We start from the raw sequence: 21,536 nt of genomic DNA, 5'->3' as shown, positions 1-21,536 counted from the left end.
CGCCTAGCTTCACGCCTGCCTCCATCGAAAAGCGACCGTCGCGACCGGGATATATATATATTTCTCTTTCGAACTCACTAAACCTAGCTCCAGTAGCAGCTTTTCTTAAACTAAGCCTTAACTCTATAATCACCTTCACACCACTTGGGGCTTCACATAAGACTTAATAGTTTTGGATTACGCGGGATGGGCCTAATTTACAGTCTTTCCAAATAAAAAAAATAACATTCAGCGATCAAGACCATACCAATATGTAGTAATAAAGTAAGTCTTTATTGTCGCTATAGCACCCTTCGCTAATCGCTATCTGAAGATGCGTTCAATTAAATAATTTAGTCCTACAACGCTCGAACGCATGCAGTGGAGCGGAGAGGGGAGTTGTGGGGTGTGTTAGAACGGCGCCGTGTCAGATTTGTGTAACAGTTTCTGTGAAGCAATAACCACCGGCGTACGTCTATAGCTTCGAAGCAGCGAGGGCGGGCCAGCGTAATAACGACTTCGGCGGACGGCGAACAGGCTTGCCTCGCGCCGTGGGTAGCCACATCCACCCTGTGACACCTTGGGTAACACACTCACCAATAGCGGCGTGATGGTCATTTTCGCGGACAGTAATTGGGAGAAACGTGCGCACGCTGGTGCCCCCTTGTCCGCTGCACAGTAGTAGCCTCACGTGAATGACGGCCCGCTCGTGAGAAGGCGAGAAAAAATGGTTATTACGGTTGTGCGTCGGTCCGTGCCTTGTCATTACCTGGCCGCTAATTTACGCCTTACTGCGCGGCCGGGGGTAAAGCGGACCCACTCACGACGCTGGCGCCCACACAATGTTGCTGTCACCCTCCCCCCCCCCCCCCCTTCTCTCCTTTTCCTCTGCCCCTTAACATCGTGGAGAGCTTCACTGTTCACATTTATCTATCAAGCCTGCAGCACAAACACACAGTGTACTTCGTACGTGACTTATCAAATAGCTATTTCGTGACGTCTATTGTGTCTTCAAGGAGATAAAAAAAAAAAAAAATCCGATTTGTATTACCACAGCAGGACTCTTCAAGTATGGAATGCATCGGAGCGAAAGCACCTTGAAGCTACATCCGGATGTGTACGGAAAGAAATTTACATGCTTTATGTCTGACCTTATAGCCATATAAGCCACCGGCTGTGAGGTTAGGGTTGTTGTTGTTTTTATTTATTTCTCTTTACTCAGCCTGATCAACGTGACAGATTTGCTTTATGGGGCTTAACGTCCCAAAGCGGCTCAGGGTTCGACAAACACCGTAGTGGAAGGCTCCGTGTGATTTCGACGAGCCATAGGTTTCTCTAACCTGAACTCACATCGCACATTATACGAGCGCCTTATACTTTTCGCCTCCATCGAAAAGGGCCACAGCGGCCGGAAGTTTTCATTTCACGTCCCTGAATTTACCAGCTGGTCAAGCGCCGTAACCACCGGCCCACCACGGCGGAGAGAACAAGATAACTTACACGCATGAGCCCCTACGTGACTTAACCGTCAAAGCCACGAGTTCTTCGAAAACTCACTCCACTATAGCACCCGTGACATTCTGACTTTGGGATTTTTTCTTTAATTTTGCCCTATTAAAGCTTTTGCATATAGTCGATTTGAAACGCTCTACATCTCACGATTTCCTTGCAAAAGATTGTGTTCAGAAATCTTGCTCAGGGCATCTAATTTAGTTATATACGCATATGTGGGTTCTGAGTATAGACTTCGTATTGAATAGATAATCCTCATTGCTTGTTGGCGCCCTTCGTAATGTTGGCGCTAGATATGGACATATACACTGTTTTCACGTTACTCACAGATGATTTAGCTTGGAACACAGTCATCTTCGCACAATAGCACATCCAGCGCACTTGCAGTCGGAGCCTGAAGCTTGCATGCTACGAAATGGTTAACCTGCAGAAAGCTACAGTGGTATAGCAATCCACGTCCACATGGATATATAGTGTTTGCAATCGTGCTGTCATCTGCAAGCCTAAATAGTTTCGAATATGCCTGCCTCCCGCAAAAAAAAAAAAAAAAGAAAGAAAAAACAACCAGTGGCCAGTTTGCTGCGAGTTTCTTATAACCCAATCAACGTGAAATTTCTGCGACATTGTACACCATTTTAAAGAAACCGTGCATAGTCAAACGCCTGAAATATAGGCTTCCGGGCGCAGTTCTGTAACCCCAGCATATGTATCATGAGCGAGTTATGGTTTGGGTGATATTGTCGTTCATTTCCTTGACGCTTATTTGCGTGTACTAGGCAATCAGAGTGGCACCGACTGGACGCACGTCTTTTACCAAAACATAAGTGTGGTACGTTATTTTCAGGCACTTGTTTTTCTACCATTTTCCTCATCACTGACACACACACACACACACACACACACACACACACACACACACACACACACACACACACACACACACACACACACACACACACACACACACACGCACGCACGCACGCACGCACGCACGCACACACACACACACACACGCACGCACGCACGCACGCACGCACGCACGCGCACACACACACACACACACACACACACACACACACACACACACACACACACACACACACACACACACACACACACACACACACACACACACACACACACACACACACACACACACACACACACACACACACACACACACACACACACACACACACACACACACACACACACACACACACACACACACACACACACACACACACACACACACACACACACACACACACACACACACACACACACACACACACACACACACACACACACACACACACACACACACACACACACACACACACACACACACACACACACACACACACACACACACACACACACACACACACACACACACACACACACACACACACACACACACACACACACACACACACACACACACACACACACACACACACACACACACACACACACACACACACACACACACACACACACACACACACACACACACACACACACACACACACACACACACACACACACACACACACACACACACACACACACACACACACACACACACACACACACACACACACACACACACACACACACACACACACACACACACACACACACACACACACACTGTTACGACCAAGCATCCGCAATTGCGCGCTCTATTGTTCGCCTGTGGGCATGGATAAGTTTTGTGAATATGTGGTGATGGTCCAATGGCTCTAAGTGAGCCTGTTTCCAGGAATCCTGTTTTGTAAGCATGTTTTGCTTTGTGGACAACCTGCAAATGCCAAATTGACCCTGTCAAGAGAACGTCTGGAAAAACACAAAGAAACGTCCCCCTGCGGGAAATAGCAGGAAGTGCTTTCTTTCTTTTGTCCACCCTTCCAGTCGAGAAGTGCTATCCTCCAGTGATGAATGCCTCCTATCCAAAGGAGACGACAGAGTGACATGTCCGCTGACGTGCAGGACAAGAAAGGAGCATGACTCATACGGCCATTAAGTGATTTCCCGGGAATGCAGGAAAGATTTGCAATTGTCGAAAAGGGACCATGTTGGGAGCCCTATGCGGCGCCACGTGCACTCGGGTTTCTGAGAAGTAAAACCCCTTGTCAGAACCAGCCTGTGGTTTCTTTGCTGAAGAATAGAAATGTACCTCCTCTCCTCGCCGTACCCAAGCTTTTCCCGCCAACAAGTGATCACGCCCAACGAATGAATGCCGGACCAGTCAGTGCTTCAGACCATCAGTGCAGTGAAGTGTTCGATTGGATGCCGATACCTGAGGGGCGTGCCCTGGATTTGGTTGGTCAGCATCTTCAGAGAGGGGCTGGACATAGGGGGTTTTTAAGGACGCTGCAGAGCACGAAATGTCGCTCTGGGCCCTGGGTAAACGGCTCATCCAGTCGCTTCTCGCTATGAACTCTTAACGCTTGTCATTTTGCTGATGTACCCTTCTTCTTCATGTAAATATTCTTGTAAATACGTTTTCTCAAAGTGCCAGTAAACCTGCTTGTACATATTTTACCAACTTCGAAGATTCAGTCCTTCTTCAACCCGGAGTCTCTGCACGCTACCAAGTGAAGGCCGGGTCGCCATAGCCCCAGCGTCACGACAACTGGTGACCAGCGTTGGGATCTGAATCTACAAGCCACAACATCTGGTGATTGGAGGTGGATCTGAAGCTACAAGCCACAACATCTGGTGATCGGAGGTGGCATCTCAAGCAACAAGCAGGCGCAACAATCGGCCAACAAGAGGGCAGCTCGGAACATCGATCGCATGTGTGGGTGAGTGCTTGGCTTTTCTTCTGATGTGGACCAGGTTCTAGAACAGGGTTAGATTTTAAGAACTGGTAAAAAGTGTTGAAACGCCTTTAGGTTTGGTAGTTTGCACTGTTGTTTTGGAAGTAGCCGACACTCGGAGCGATCATGGACCTACAAAAGCTGCAGAAACCGGAACTGTTGCTATTGTGTGAGGAATTGGGAATTAATACAAGTGGTTTGGCACGAAAACCCTTGATTATAAAGGCAATCACTGATCTGGGAACCGATGATGAGGAGCTCAGTGAAGCATGGAACCTCATCGGGCAAAAAAAGGAACAGCTCAGACAGCAGAAAGAGGAAAGGGAGCGCGAACGTCAGAGGGAAAAAGAGGAAAGGGAGCGCGAACGTCAGAGGGAAAAAGAGGAAAGAGAGCGTGAACTTGAGAGGGAAAAAGAGGAAAGGGAGCACGAACGTGAGAAGCTTGAAAGAGAAGCAAAAAAGCTGGACCAAGAAATTGAGCTCCGGAAATTAGAACTAGAGTTGAGCAAGAGGTCGGGCGATTGTCCCCAGCTAGCGGTACCTCGTCTCAACAAGGAGGCAGATTTCAAGATGTCAAAGTACATGCAGCCATATGTGATATCAGGGGATATCGGTCTGTATCTGGCTAACTTTGAGCGAACCTGCGAAAAACTGTCCTTCCAGCGAGACACTTGGTCTCAGAGATTATTGACGGTTCTGCCCAGCGAGGCAGCGGAGGTTGTCGCGCGGCTAAGCAAGGAGGACGCGGACAACTACGAGAAGGTCAAAGCTTGCCTTCTGAGAAAGTATAGGCTTAGCGCCGAGGCGTTCAGACAACGTTTTCGGAACGCTACTAAGTCCAGGGACGAGAGTTACCCTGAATTCCTGTACAATTTAAGAGTAAATTTGGGCGAGTGGCTAAAGAGCACAGATTCCTACAGTGATAGGGACGCTGTAGTCGAGCGAATTCTTTTGGAGCAGTTTTATAACTGCCTCCCAGAAAAAGAAAGAAATTGGTTACAGGACAGAGGCGAAATTAAGTCGGCAACTGAAGCTGCCGAACTTATTGAGGAGTATGCTTCGCGCCGACAATTCAGCAACCCAGCAGTGGATAGGCCCCGCAATCCCAAGTTCAGTGTGAAAAACCGTCAGGAAAGGCACTTTGCTAGAGTTGGAAACGAAGAAATGAAGGTTTCTTCAGGCAAATTCCCTAGAAAGGACGGCAGTGAGAAAAGTGGGGAAGTGACCAACGTGCAGAACACAAAGAATAAGCTTGAGGCTAGGAAGCCGCTCACATGCTTTAGGTGTAATGAGCAGGGTCACATTGCCGTCAACTGCCGGAAAGAAAAGATTGCTTTCTCGTATGTCAGGGACTGCGATGAAAATATGCAGCTTTTAGAACCCTACCTGCATGACCAGTCAACGGGAAGCCTTGCAAGGTACTGCGCGATTCGGCCGCAACGATGGATGTTGTCCATCCGGCGTATGTATCGCCTTCCGACTATACAGGACAGTGTGCATGGATCCGACAGGTAGTTGAGGAACAGAGTGTGTGCTTGCCGATCGCGAACGTGGTCATCGAGGGCCCTTTCGGCGAGTTAACAACCGAGGCTGCTGTTTCAGGAAAGCTTCCTAAAAGCTATCCGTATTTGTTTTCCAACAAATCGGACATGCTACTGCGAAAGAGGGGCATCCTGTTCGGAGACAGAGTTGTGCAAGCATTAACACGTTCAAAGGCGCGAGAACTAGCTACACTGCTCATACCAGAAAATTCCACAGCGGAGGAAACGGCAGTTAAAACAGTGGTCTATGTGGAAGATAGCGGGTCAGAAAACTTTGAGAGCGAGGCATCTCAAATAAGTCAACTTGAAAGTGAATTTGATGAGACGCGGAATGAGGACGTTCTTGAGAATAACGTCTTGCCGCCAGTGTCTAGGAATCTCACGAGACTTTTAAGTGGAACCCGAGAGGACTTAGCTATAGAGCAAGCCAATGATCCCAAGATACAGGAGATAAGGGAGCGCCACCGCGCCACTAAGACAGCAAACAATATTTCTTTCGAGATGAGAAAGGGAGTGCTGTATCGCTTATTCAAGGATAAGCGCGGAGTAGAGCGGGACCAATTAGTTGTTCCCCAAAAGTACCGCGGAGACTTACTGCGACTTTCCCATGGCAGCTCGTGGTCATGTCACCTTGGAATAAAGAAAACAAAGCAGAGGCTGTTGCAAGAATACTATTGGCCTGGATGTTTTAAGGACACGGAAAATTTTGTACGGTCATGCGACACGTGCCAGCGGGTTGGAAAGGCGCAAGATAAGTGGAAAGCGCCGATGGTGTTAGTACCAATCATTACCGAGCCGTTTCACCGGTTAGTAATAGATGTAGTTGGGCCACTTCCTGTGACAGAGTCAGGGTACCGTTATATCCTCACTATGTTATGCCCAGCCACAAAGTTTCCAGAGGCTGTTCCGCTGCGCGAGGTGACGTCCGAGAGTGTAGTGGATTCGCTGCTGTCAGTGTTTGCACGAGTTGGATTCCCTTCCGAGGTCCAAAGTGATCAGGGTAGCGTTTTCACGAGTGTCCTCACCACCTCATTTCTCGAGCGATGCGGCATTAAGGTAGTGCATAGCTCGATCCATCATCCGCAGAGCAACAGCGTAGAAAGATGGCACTCTGTTCTCAAACGAGTCCTGAGGGGACTGTGCTATGAAAACAAGCGCGAATGGGATACCTGCCTGCCTGCAGCGCTTTTCGCTTTGCGGTCAGTGCCGCACGAATCCACTGGATTTAGCCCAGCCGAGTTGGTGTACGGAAGGTCACTGCGCTCACCTTTGCGAATGGTGCGCGAAGCCTGGGAGGGGCGCGGAGAAGACCCAACAGTAGTAGAATTCATTCTGAACCTCTTGAATCGCTTACATAACACTAAGGAACTCGTTGAGGCCAGCATGAAGTCAGCCCAGGCTCGTTCCAAGGTGTACTATGATAAGACAGCCCGTCAAAGGACGTTTTGTATCGGGGACCAGGTGATGTTGCTGAGAAGTTCAAGGCAGAATAAGCTCGAAGTACAGTGGGAAGGACCGGCTGAAGTCGTTGCAAAGCTTTCTAACACTAACTACGCAGTGAAAATTCCCGGTAGGCGTAAAGAAGTGCGCATTTATCATTGCAATCTTATGAAGCCTTATGTGCAGAGGGAAGCCGTGGTAAATCTAACGTTAAACCTTCCCGAGGAGATGGGGGACAACTTGATTTGCCTCAGCGGAAAAGGAAGCAACGCTCAGGAGCTTCTCAAAAAGACGGAGCAAAGAGGAGAACTAAAGAAATCCCAACTGTCCGATCTGGGCGAGATAATAACAGAGTTTGAGGCCTGCTTCGTGGACAGGCCAGGCAGAACTGATTTGACTGAGCACGATATTGAGCTGACTTCAGACGTGCCAGTGCGATCAAGGTGCTACCGATTTTCTCCAAGGCAAAGAGAAATTCTGGATATGGAAGTAACTCGCATGCTGGAATTGGGAGTAATAAAACCCTCGGAAAGCGATTATGCTTCGCCTATGATCTTAGTAGAAGCTCCAGGTAAAGACCCTAGGCCTGTGGTAGACTACCGAAAGCTAAATTCTCTCACCAGGGATCAAGTGTATCCTATTCCGAATATTGAGGAGAGAGTAGAACAGGTCAGTAGAGCGGCATATGTGACTACGCTGGACCTTACTCGAGGATACTGGCAAGTACCGCTCACTGAACGCGCCAGCAGATACGCGGCTTTCGTCACTCCGACGGGCAGCTACCAGCCAACAATGATGAGTTTCGGGCTCAAAAATGCTCCATTTTGTTTTTCACGACTCATGGATAGGGGTTTAAAGGGGTGTGAAACATTCGCGGTGCCTTATTTAGACGACATTGCGGTTTTTTCCGACTCATGGGCGGACCATATGGTACATCTAAGAGCTGTACTGAGCCTTTTGCGTCAAGCTGGACTAACCGTAAAGGCCGAGAAATGTTGCCTGGCAAGGGCGACCGTGGACTACTTGGGTCACAATGTAGGTCAAGGTTTCAGGAAACCCAGCGAGATTAAGATTTCTGCGGTAGCAGACTACCCGCGGCCGAGCACGAAGACGGAAATTCGAACATTCCTAGGTCTGACGGGATACTACAATCACTACATCCCTAACTATTCATCTTTGGCTAGCCCTCTGACCGACGCTCTCCGCAAGACAGAACCGACAAATGTAGTCTGGGACGAACAAAAGGAAGCCTCCTTCGTAAACCTGAAGGCTGTGCTGATTAGCCGTCCGGTATTGCGAGCTCCAGACTATGGCCGAGAATTCACGGTCCAGTGTGATGCCAGTGATCGAGGGTTAGGTGCTGTTCTCTGCCAGAGAGATGACGACGGTAATGAGCACCCCGTGCTCTACTTGAGCAGAAAACTGAGTTCTAGAGAGAGGGCTTATTGCGCGTCAGAGAAAGAATGCGCTTGCATTGTATGGGCCATTCAAAAATTGCAGTGCTATCTTGGAGGGGCCAAATTCACCGTAGAGACGGACCATTGTCCCCTGGCTTGGCTGCAAACTGCGACATCGAAGAACAGTCGCCTTCTTAGGTGGAGCTTGATTTTACAGCAGTACAATTTTGAAATAAGATACAAAAAGGGGAAGTTAAATGGGAATGCGGACGCGCTTAGCCGCTGTTTCTAAGCAGTCCGAGGTGTTCCTCACCATGTATCGAAATTGATAATCAGGTTTTTTTTTTTTTCCGTGCGCTTGTATATGTGTGACTATGTAAAGCAGCACGTTTGGTTTTCTAGGCATACGTGGGTCCTGAACGTCTTGAGAGTGGGCTTTTCTCGAACAACAATGGCAGTTTTCTTTTGACCTGGTCTCTTCAGACGGGAGCCGAGTGCTTGCTTCGACATGTGGTTGAGTTTCAGACAGCTCGAGCAATTTGGCCTACAACAATCAAGACAACGCGACAAGCAACAGCGAGCTTCAAGCGTTCACGTGCAGACCATTAAGTCGTCTCTTCATGCAGCAGCTGGGACTGCTGCCCTCCGAGACTCTTCTGGCGGGGGAGGAGGCTGTTACGACCAAGCATCCGCAATTGCGCGCTCTATTGTTCGCCTGTGGGCATGGATAAGTTTTGTGAATATGTGGTGATGGTCCAATGGCTCTAAGTGAGCCTGTTTCCAGGAATCCTGTTTTGTAAGCATGTTTTGCTTTGTGGACAACCTGCAAATGCCAAATTGACCCTGTCAAGAGAACGTCTGGAAAAACACAAAGAAACGTCCCCCTGCGGGAAATAGCAGGAAGTGCTTTCTTTCTTTTGTCCACCCTTCCAGTCGAGAAGTGCTATCCTCCAGTGATGAATGCCTCCTATCCAAAGGAGACGACAGAGTGACATGTCCGCTGACGTGCAGGACAAGAAAGGAGCATGACTCATACGGCCATTAAGTGATTTCCCGGGAATGCAGGAAAGATTTGCAATTGTCGAAAAGGGACCATGTTGGGAGCCCTATGCGGCGCCACGTGCACTCGGGTTTCTGAGAAGTAAAACCCCTTGTCAGAACCAGCCTGTGGTTTCTTTGCTGAAGAATAGAAATGTACCTCCTCTCCTCGCCGTACCCAAGCTTTTCCCGCCAACAAGTGATCACGCCCAACGAATGAATGCCGGACCAGTCAGTGCTTCAGACCATCAGTGCAGTGAAGTGTTCGATTGGATGCCGATACCTGAGGGGCGTGCCCTGGATTTGGTTGGTCAGCATCTTCAGAGAGGGGCTGGACATAGGGGGTTTTTAAGGACGCTGCAGAGCACGAAATGTCGCTCTGGGCCCTGGGTAAACGGCTCATCCAGTCGCTTCTCGCTATGAACTCTTAACGCTTGTCATTTTGCTGATGTACCCTTCTTCTTCATGTAAATATTCTTGTAAATACGTTTTCTCAAAGTGCCAGTAAACCTGCTTGTACATATTTTACCAACTTCGAAGATTCAGTCCTTCTTCAACCCGGAGTCTCTGCACGCTACCAAGTGAAGGCCGGGTCGCCATAGCCCCAGCGTCACGACAACACACACACACACACACACACACACACACACACACACACACACACACACACACACACACACACACACACACACACACACACACACACACACACACACACACACACACACACACACACACACACACACACATCCGCGCGCAATGTGGATAGAACAACCGGTATTATCCTCCACTTTCGGGGGCAGAATATTTTTTGCGATTCCCAGCAAAGGATATCTGAGATAACTATTTTCATTTTGTGTGGTTCGTTTTAAGCTTTGTGTGAAGGTCGAATTCTTACAGCGATGGGCATTTACCAAGGCTTCGCAGCCCATTCGTGCGACGAGTGTCAAACAGCAATGACATTTTATACGTTGAATATATTTCCATGTTATGCTCTCCGCGATATTGAAGGAAACTTAGCCTCAGGGAGGAAGCTTGCAAATGACGCCGTCATGTGTTTATGCACAAACAACTACCTTGCATGCGGTACACAGCTTGCCCTTTCTCACAGCACGGAAGTTGGCTCTGAGCACGGACGTTGGCTCTGGGAAAGACCCACCCGCAGCGCATGAAACAAATGAAGTATGATTACTAAGATAGTGTGCTGCAGTAAGCCACTTCGTGGAAACCTGAATCTCTGTGTAAAAAAAGTCCATCGGTGTATGCGCATGCGCAAAGCATTTGCGCTGAGAAAAAAAAATTAATTTGTCCCCCTTGGGTAAAATGGGCCAATGACTGCGGCGCGTATTTATGCCGACGTTCGAGAAAATGTAGGGCTCATCAATTCGTTTTATGGTCACGAGGTCTTTCGTTCAGTACCGCACGTGAGATTAAATTACGCTAATTACGAAAGTTTTTCAGAAGCGTAGCTAATAAAGCTAGGCTTAAACACGTACTCAAACCTATCACACGACCATTTTCCTTTCAGAATCTATATAATTAAAAATGAAGTGAAAGATGTGACATTCATTCTTTGCTCGTTTTGCGATATTTAGCCTTGTTGCTTGAGGTATCCGGAGACATTTCAGCATTGTGCTTCATTTTGGCAATATTGTTTAATTTTTGTTTTCATTGCAACGGAGTTAATTAAATACACCGATGAATCGCTGACAGCTTAGGAAGATTAGAGCTAAGTTTAAGTCGCTGCTTCTTCAAGTGGGAAATACCGCAACAAGGAGCCGGTCATAGCGCCAGTCTGTATTCGAGTAAGCGCTCGTGTGTGTATCCCTCATTTTGTCCTTGTCTTCTTTGCGCTATGGTTCCTAAAATGCAAATGCACCAACTCGCCCACTTCAGCATTCTTGTGGGTATACCAGTGATGAACGATATTTTTGCTTAGTGACAACATGATGAATGAGGGGATTATTCAGCATGAAGGTACATTCATCATTCTGTCTTACTGCATCCGCCGGATACTGGTAGAGCTCAAAGGGCTAACCATCAAGTGTGTAATTTTATAAATTTGGCCGTTGGCCGGCTCCGCATCATGGACGTTTAAGGCCTGTGCGATATAGAAATGGCCGCCCCAAACAAGTGAACAGTGTTAAAGCTATCATTATTTAGTCATTTTCTATGTTCGTTATCTGATAATCATATATAAACCGTCATATATCACGACGTAGAGATTGCTGAACACGTATAACGAACTGTACACAACATGCCGCATGAATCATGATACCCTCTTTAGTCGCAGAAGCCTGATGCTTGGAAACTGACGCGATAAATATTGTGTCGCAGTAGTCAAGTACTGGTTGTATAGGAAACTTCGTCGTACCCTTAACGAGACAGCCGCCGTGCAAACAATTCACAATGCTTGCACGCGACTATCGCAGGCTATCTAACGGCACTGACCGCGTTACGACAGAGCAGCCAGCATTGCTTCGCGAAGAAAGCCCTCCTGTGCGTGAGCTCAGAGGAAAGTAGGCATTATCTACGCTTTCTCCCTTTACATCATTCATCTCGAAGACGTATGTTGATGGAATGACTCGTTGTACTCAGACAGAGCAGTCCGCGCACCGATAACCATGGTCTCCCTAAAGATCAGGCATTCCTAAATACGCACTAACCGTCCCATTACGCCTGCAATTTATACCGGGAAACTCGGGTGTGCATATACGCTGCCGTTTCTTCTTAATCTGCTGCCGGAGAATGATTACCTGGGCACGGTCGGATCGCACTCGACTCGGGCTTGATCAGAGAGCGGTGGGAGGGTAAATATAAAAGCGGATGATAAAGACGATGTTCAAGCTGCCGTAGACGACTCATCTCCTGGACCGGAAACGGTGGCCGCCCCCTCCGCACGCGGCGGTCCCTTTGTTCCCCGACTGTATTTGGCCGTGAGAGAACAACGTTGATTGAGATGGAAGGAACAGAGGGTCATCCGCCGGCTGCTGCGAGTGCCAGAAATGCATGGTCCGTAGTTGCGGGATTAAAAGCACGCGGCCGAACATACAGAGTTAGTTCCTTTTTTGGTTGCACATGCGCGCGCCTAGAAATAGCGTGAAGCTTCCCCTCCCCATTGCACAGGACTGCAGCTCATGAAGATAAACGACCGAGTTGCAAGGGTGGGTGTGAGACGTGATAGGAACGTACAAAAAAAAAAAAAAAAAACACTCACGGAGATGGCAGAATCTTTGCTTTTTCCTTTCAGACCGCGGTAAACGAATTATGCCGAAGCATTTCTGGAGCCGTGAACCTCGTTAAATTTAGTGCCGAACGCGCTCCAACCTAACCGTTGAGAAGAATGAACAATAGTACTCGTAAAAGTGCTATGTAAATAAGGGTCTTGATAGTGCCTACAGTTTCATTAGCTGCTGACTCAAACTGATAAGAATCGTGACAACGCCTTCGATCCGTCGAGGATAAATGAAGGATGGTCACTTTGAGCATACTGTTTGACGAAATCTTACAAAAAGGAGTTATTCCGCGGCAAATGAAATTTCTGTGGTATAACTCAGGTTTATCGTTTTTTTAATTCACCTTGTTTGCTGTCACAACGTGTTGAATATGCACTAGCCATTTTATGATAGTATCGTAGCATGTGTTAGAATTGGTTCATGCTTATGAGTCGAATTCTGTACGTACGTCTTGTGTGTATTGCGGTAAATTACACCAGACCTCAATCTTAGCGTTGTGAACTGCGTCAGTTGTACTGGAGAGCCTGTGACTACATAAGGTCCTACCTTTTATCTCTGTGTTCTTATTTAGCGAGAAAGAGAAAAAAAAATGCGGCTTGAGCTTCAAACACACAATAGTTTCTTTTTCCGGTTTCCCCGGATAATTGTACACATCATTATCAATCTGACGGATACAAGCTTTTGACTTGACAACTTCTATTCTTCAAATCTACTTCTATTCAACTTCTATTCTATTCTTGTCATATCAACCTAATATCTTCCCTGATCTGCAGTGTGTTCTTTCCCATCCTAAATCTAATCTTCAAGAGACTTAAAAAAAGAAAACTGAACTAATAGCTGTTTTCAAAAAAAGGCGACAAACGTCACCTAGTTACCGTCCCGTTGCTATTTGCTTCCTTTTCTAGCAAAATGTTTAAAAATTATTCGTCTTACAAAATATAGCATATTATATTCTAATCAGTTCGGCTTTCAGTCTGGTTTTTCAAGTGAAATTAGAAAATTAACGAAGTTATTGATCACGAGAATATTACTGGCTCAATATTCAGGGACCTTTCAAAAGTACTTGATTCAATGACAACATCCTTTTTAACACCCCGCCGGGGTGGCGCAGTGGTTACGGCGCTCGACTACTGTTCCCAAGGACGCGGGATCGAATCCCGGCCTCGGCGGCAGCTTTTCGGTGGAGGCGAAAAGCAAGGCGCCCGCCTGCTGTGCGATGTCAGTGCACGTTAAAGAACCCCAGGTGGTCGAAATTTCCGGAGTCCTCCACTACGGCGTCTCTCATAGCCTGAGTCGCTTTGGGACGTTAAACCCCACAAACCAACCAACCAACATCCTTTTTAACAAATAAAACATCCTTGAGGTATCTCGTCCTGCAGTAACATTTATTCACAGTTACTTAACTAGATACAAACAACTGGAATTTCTGGTACTTACTCTGCACCGACGACTATTAACGTTTGCGTTCGTTAGGGTTCCAGTGTGCGGCTTCTTTTCCGCATATACTTTATTGATCTGCCACCTTGCCTTACTTCTGAATGTATGAGGATGATAGCATCGAACAAGTGCGTAGATTCTTCAACACATAAATTGAATGCTGATGCGGCAAACGTAATAAACCTGGTTTCGAAACAACATTCTGACTATTAATGCCACAAATACTGAGCTTTTTCTTTTTTTTTTTTAATTTTCTCATTGCGTTATTCCTGTGCCTACACATACCTCCCTCGGCTCTCGGATATGTTTTGCTACTGATCATGAGACGTTTCGTGAGTCAGAACTAGATTGCTACCTAAAATTCCACAGACATATACTGTCTAGGAAAAAAAAAAAAAAAAGAAACCAAATCGCGTAAAGATGCTCATTAACGTATGTAATTAGTTCAGTTTGCAAGCACTCTTCTACGCTTTCATCCATAATCATTATTTATTGTCTTTCTTATTGGGGAAGCACTTACAGAACACATATATCATCGCTACAATACATGCATTATTACGTCCAATAATTATTGATGTAAGTGTTCTGCACCATTACTGGCTCATAATATCCTAGAAATTTCATACATATTTCCTTATTCTTCTGGCATTCTCATCTTTAGGTTCACGTAAAGATCACTTCTCATTCCGATAATTACTAGTGTCCAGTTTCCTCGCCAAAGTTTCCCTCGCTCCTCATGCCAAAACAATTTTTTTTTCTACCGAAGCCTAGAACAAATTAGGGTAAATATACGGTTAATTTCTCTGCCTAATTTTGTGATATTTGTTGCCATTTAATATAAAGCAATTCTCTAACATTCATGCTGTTGAACGTAGTTTTAGCATTTTTTCAATTACGCAAAACAACTTTTTTCGTTGGCAAGAACATGCGGGGCACTCGAAATTTTTTCCTCGATTTATGCATTCAGAAAACATTTGGCCAAATTATGTTTCGTTTATGGTTATATTGTCTAGTATTTCGGCAGGTTTAAAGAGGTAATTTTTCAACAACTTCAGTTTTATCCGCTATTGTTTGTATGTTGTTCTTTGCAAGCTTGTAACAGGGGGTCCGCCGTGCTGCCATTAGCTTTGCGACCTTCTTTTGCATTTATCAAATATGTGTATACAGTGATCGATCGTTTATAATAAAATGATTGCCATTCTTAAAAAAAAAAGAATAAAATCTAATGAGTTCAGCCTCTCACTGCCACGGAGCCATTTTCGTTCTGCTTAATGCTGCTCAGATTGCGACCTAACGCTGGTAACGCTGGAGGTGCGTGACCGTCTTGTTCGCTGCTTCGATAAAAATTTCCGCAAGCAAAATTTTAACTTTTATTGGTGTTCGCTCAGTACACGCACACTTTAGGGCACAAGCACCGCTGGCAACCTGTACGTCTGTGGACCGGCGCACAAGTGCCGCACACCTGTTGGCGGGAAATATACGGCTGCAGTTAACAGTGCTCTTTTATCTAATGCGCGGAGGCAGCAACCGGCCATCTTTACGAGCGATGCCTAATTTCCCTTGACGTGACTTAACGCTGCCATCCGTTTTCTTGAACAAAAAAAAAAGAAAAGAAGAAAACAAAACAGCATATTGGAGATTCTATCATCCGAAGTGGGCGCACCAATGTTGCTGCATTTATTTGCTTATTTTCGTGAGACGCAAGGCAGGCAGGTCAGTACGTTTACATTCGGTTTGCTGCTTTCCGTTCTGGAAGCCAGAACAACCTCCTGGTACGTAAAAAGCACAGTGCAAATAGAGACAAGAGTAAATGAATGAAGAAACCCAACGCGATGTTGTATATTCGATGCGCTTCTTTCTCCTTTTCCCTGCCTCTTGTTGGAGTATTTTTTTTTTTCCTGTACGCTCGTCTCAAGTCCTACCTTTTACTGACTACCTGTCCAGCCTCACCGGTCTTGTTTCCGTACCTTCGTACCTCGCACCTCGCGCGTTGTGGTGTACCCGTCCGCATTCGATAAGGTAGGCTGACAGGAGAAGAAAAAAAAAAAACCGAGCGTGTCCGGTACACATATGCGAGTGGAGCGCGTTTGGGTCTGTGTTCGCTATAGCCCAAGATCTAAAGAAGGTTATGGAGCCCGCGTGACTCTCTGCGCGTGGCCCTCGCGTGTTCCAGGCATTCCTATGTGAACGCGATTTCTGGACAGGTCTGTCCTCCGGCACGGCCGCCACCGGGTTATGGCCCGTAAAACAGGTCTCAGCCTGTCTTCAAAGCTTCCGCGGCTGTCCAGTGAAACGCTCAACGACAGGCGAGCGCAGCCTTGCGTGCCTGCTTCGAAGCCAATAGCCGGGGGCCCACTCCCACGGTGTTCGCGAATGGAACGCGCTCAGTGGGCGTCTCAGTCGTGGCGACTTCTTTTACGACAGCACGAAGTACTTTTTTAATCCTGCTAAACACGTGCTTTTCGAAAGTGCTGCCTCTTGTAGGCTTGTCTGTATTGCGAGGCCGCTTCGCGTTCCCCGCCCTCGTGCCAAAAACAAAAGCAATATCCCAAAGGGAAGAGTGTGTGTGTGCGAGATCTATAGAGCTGAATACAATGTCTGGCTCCTGCTCAGAACTCCGTGATGTAACAGAAATGTTTAAACCTGTACTCGTAGGTCGGTAGTACAGTTGTTGAGGTTGCATTAAAAGCACGTGAAAAAAAAAACGACGATTGCGATAACACCAGAAACTCTTGGAGCGCAGTACTTCACGTCGCACACAACAGCGTCTTCGTCGACAGCGGCGTGGGTGAAAGGCATGCTCTGATGTCAGCAGTAAAGTCCCACAATTCACAGAACTTCCGGAAGAGCAGCGGCAAGTAGCCGCCAATCGAAGAAACTTTAAGAACACGAATTACACCGCAATTAAACGCGCTAATTTTCGATGCTTCTCTGCCACAGCTTATTAGCCCGCATTTTTGAACACGAAAAGCGGATAGTTGAAATCCATTTGATCTGTTTCTCTCTCTCTCTCTCTCTCTTGCATTGCTCAGCCATATATTTTTCTGCACGTGCACTGTGCCGGAGTTCCCGGGATCGAATCCCGGCCTCGGCGGCTGCGTTTCGATGGAGGCGAAACGAAGTGGCGTCCGTGTGCTGTGCGATGTCAGCGCACGTTAAAGATCCCCAGGTGGTCGAAATTACTCCGTAGCCCTCCACTATGGCTCCTCTTTCTCTCTTTCCACTTTCATTCCCACCTTCCTCCCTTCCCTTACGGCGCGGTTCGGGTGTCCACAGAGCAAGTGTGACAGTTACTGCGCCTTTCCCTTCCTGTGAACCAATTTAATTTTTCTGCACGTGCAACGTAAGGGACACTTAAGTTTTGTTTTTAAGAATGGGATGTTATAGAGTTAAGGGGTCCCTCAGGATCCTTACACTACCGTTCAACAAAGTGTCCCAAAGGTCGATGTTTCGTGTGACCGTGGAAGGTTACCCGAAGCCGTGCACAATCTAGCAACCCAGGTTGGCCACCCCATAGGTGTCCACCGCTCAGGCTGGCGATGATGCCGCTAGGCTAACAGATGCCTAAGAGCTTGGACTTAAGAAAGTAAAAAGTCATGTAATGGACACGGTATATGTTTTGCCGCAAACTAGCTGTGTACCCCTGAGCGTTTGTCGAGGCACGAATCGGAGCTTCCTCCCGGACAACACAAAAACTGCGTAGTCTATTTCATTACGAAAGGTCGCTAATACATATAAAGATTAGGCCGTATGAAGCTGGCAGTGGCACAAGTGAGCTCAACATTATACTGAGCAATAAATCAATAAAGCGTAACACTAATGCATTAAATATATCGAAATACAGCTACGGATTTCCTCTTTTCCACGCAAATAGCTAAAAAAAAGTATCAAATGGACACGATGAGAAATGCAATGGCGAAGGAAGTGAATTACTTTTCACGCTACTATAGGTAACATTACAGCTACTTTCTGCCGTCGTTTTCGCGTCCAACCTTACTACATTTCGCGGGAACCGGTTGGACCAGAGCCACCTGAAATATAGTTTGTTCTTTCACACAGTCATGTAATTTGCAGTGTAATTAGACAAGATCTCCACCAAGCTAAAAGCACTCGCTATACGTATGCAGCTACCCCGGAAGACTGTCCGTACATGGCTGATGTACACTGTCCCTCTCCTTCACACACCATGCGCCAAGGGTCGACCAAGTAGACTCGAGCACAAACGGCATGCGGCGGGACAATATCCACGTCCTGACGGATTGCAGTAATAGCTGCGTAGTCGTGCGGAAACGCCTGAGCGTCCTTCCCAAAACAATAAGACCCAAGTCCTTGGAGGAGTGGCTGACGGGCTCCTCGCCTGACAACATAAAAACCACCGTGGAGCTATAGCCACGCGGCTCTGCCTGAACGATCAGAGTAAACAGCGAGTGACTACAGACTATAGTAGCTTTGCACTAATAGGGCTGAGCCTCCATCACTCTTACTAAGACAAGGAAAAAATGTAGCACAACGTCAGTTTCCCGCAGTTATAATTTCTCTGCCATGTCGTACACATGTTCCGGTTGTCCAAAAGGGTGACAGATACACAAAGCCACACAAAAGACAGTGCCCTGTGCAACCGCTGCTTACGTGCGGGAGGCGTACGGAGTAAGGAAGAGCCAAAGACAAGACTTTCTCCACTTCACCTCTGCGGTTAATTTCCTTTTGTAGACACCGCGAACTGTAATCTACAGCTATACTACAACTATGCATTGTTACTCAAGGCCGCTTGCACAAAGCTCTTTGTTATTGGACTGCGACGGAGCAGCGGAGTAAGTGTCACTCATTCTTTTGCATGGCTACCATGATTCTTTCGGACTCTGCCGCTGTATTGTCACAAACTAAACTCACCTACCAGATGTTCTCGAAACCCGGTCTCAGGTTTAGCATTGCGATTCCCCATCGCGCATGGCTCTTGGTGTTACACAGTATAGACGGTCCACTGGCATGTCCGCTACTCTGAGACTGTGCCATTCAAAAGTACTGCTAAGCACGTGATAGCGCGCATTTGATCCTGACAGTGACGGTCATATTTCGATGGCGGCGAAGTACACACGCGCCTTTATATATATATACAGAGTCGGTAAACATACAAAATGTCACGTGGTTGAAATGAAGCGCCGGAATTCTTGACTTTGGACTCCATCTTACTCAATGTATCCTCGGCTTTCCGACGTAAAAATCGACAACTTATATTAATATTGTAAGGTGGGCGGAATAGCTGCTCGCGATAATTCGGAGATAACATTTGACACAAATGGTCGGGTAAAACATCTCAACATGTGAAAAGGTCATTGTCAATTCGTGTTTCGGGCGAGCATGTCGTTTAAGCCAGAGCAAGTGAAGGGAAGTCAAAGGGTGACATAATATGTGCGTGTTTTACTGAGTATTTTCTTTATAATGATTTATTGACTGAATAAATAAATATACGATTGATTTATTGCCTGCAGAATTATTTTATTGAATAATTCATTGATCGGAGCGCTCTGCTGACTGTAGTTCATTGTACAATTCTTCCACCACCACCTGCTTCCTCCGCTCATAAGCTTGGTTGCGCTGCGTTAACCCATAATTTTCACGCGGCCGTTTATTGTCCTAACTTGTGGCTCTGCCCCTATTCCTGGGACGGTTCTGAAACCGTTCAAGCAGTGTAACTCGTCAAGTGCTGTTTCCATCTAGACCCTGCATCTTTCACATCTGTCTTAAGCAACTGCCGACGCTCGAAAACTACTGTCCAGATCACTCGCCTCGGACAGAACAAGCCCACCCAACAGTAGCTCGCTCCATCCTTGGTCGCGCCGAATTTCACGCTTTGACTCGCACCGGAGACGACCACAACCAAGCGGTTATGCGCGGCGACTGCGTCGTCCCGACGGCGGGAATGCATCGCATCAACCGGGGCATGATTTACGCGCCCTCAGCCGTATTTATAGGCCCTCGTCGCGTCCGCACCGTGCCGGTGTGGGTAGGCGGGCAGCTATCGGTCGGACGCATCTCTGTGCCGCCGAGGGTGAGTTATGCCCGACGCGTGGGGGGCCGGCGTACGCGACACGCGCGCTCATCGCTCATGAAACGAGTCAGCACCCAATTCAGAGGCGAGATACGGGACCTCGGCCCAGACGGCCGGGCTGCTGCGGAGACACGCGAAGAATCGAGGTTGGCCCGGATAGAGCGCGAAGCCGTCGCCGCCGAACCAAACTGCGGGCGGTCGGCCCCGACAACTGCGTCATCGGGGCGCATCTCGTTCCGCCCACGGTGCGGCGCGGTGTATGAGAGATCGCACCAGACGTCGTTGTCAGCGGCCGCAGCGGCATCGGTGTCATCTGCCTCGTGACCACCGTATACTGCGGGCGTACAGCATCCCAGCTGTCGCAGGCTCGTTAAAGTTATAAATGCTTAACTAAGCACGTCGAGTTCGAACAAAGCTTCAAAAGAAGCTCATTCAAGCGATAGCATACATATACGTTCGTTCGGTCGGAAACACGTCGCCGTCGCCATAACCCATATTTGAGAAAAAAAGCCTCGGAAAAAGTGCTCACGTGATATAGTTTCAAAATTGTGGTGTAATCACATTTTGCAGAGTTCAAGGTGGTGTCATACTATTTCGCCTTCCATTTAGCACCAATATGACAATCAATCTGGAAGCTAGTTCGCGATAGATATATTCGAGCCGACGACATACACATCTCCAATTGTATATCGTTCATTGTAAGTGTATACGTGCATACCGAGAAGTGAGACAGATACTGCGCCTTCCAATCCCCCCAAACCAATTAAAGACATTTAACACTTTGCCAAACTGTGCGCCAGTCTCTGAATACCGAAAATTCGTGAAATGACATATGACTGTGCTAGCCTCACCTGGGTGGTGCAGTGGTGAGACGCCCGACTACTGTGCCGGAGTTCCCAGGTTCGAGCCCGACCGCGGCGGCTGCGTTTCGATGGAGGCGAAGCGAAGGGGCGTCCGTGTGCTGTGCGATGATTGATTTATAGGAAGGGAAAGGCGCGGTAACTGTCTCACTTGTTTACTATGGACACCTCAACCGCACCGCGCCGTAGGGAAGGGAGAATGGTGGGAGTGAAAGTGGA

General features: G+C 47.4%; 1 protein-coding gene across 1 annotated transcript in view; it reads left to right on the top strand.

The window, feature by feature from the left end:
- Positions 1 to 20,328: 20,328 nt before the first annotated feature.
- LOC146208617 (protein Wnt-7b-like) overlaps positions 20,329 to 21,536 on the top strand; it is a 49,203-nt gene continuing 47,995 nt past the window's right edge. Inside the window, exon 1 of the mRNA XM_084578957.1 lies at positions 20,329 to 20,457. Coding sequence (XP_084435083.1) covers positions 20,329 to 20,457 — 129 coding nt within the window. The remainder of the gene's footprint in view (positions 20,458 to 21,536) is intronic.

This window comes from Amblyomma maculatum, chromosome 1 (assembly GCF_055883805.1).
Source record: "Amblyomma maculatum isolate TAMU_Amacu chromosome 1, ASM5588380v1, whole genome shotgun sequence".
NCBI classification, from domain to species: Eukaryota; Metazoa; Arthropoda; class Arachnida; order Ixodida; family Ixodidae; genus Amblyomma; species Amblyomma maculatum.
The sequence above is the reverse complement of the archived record's forward strand: the minus strand, read 5'-3'. Positions and strand labels throughout refer to the sequence as shown.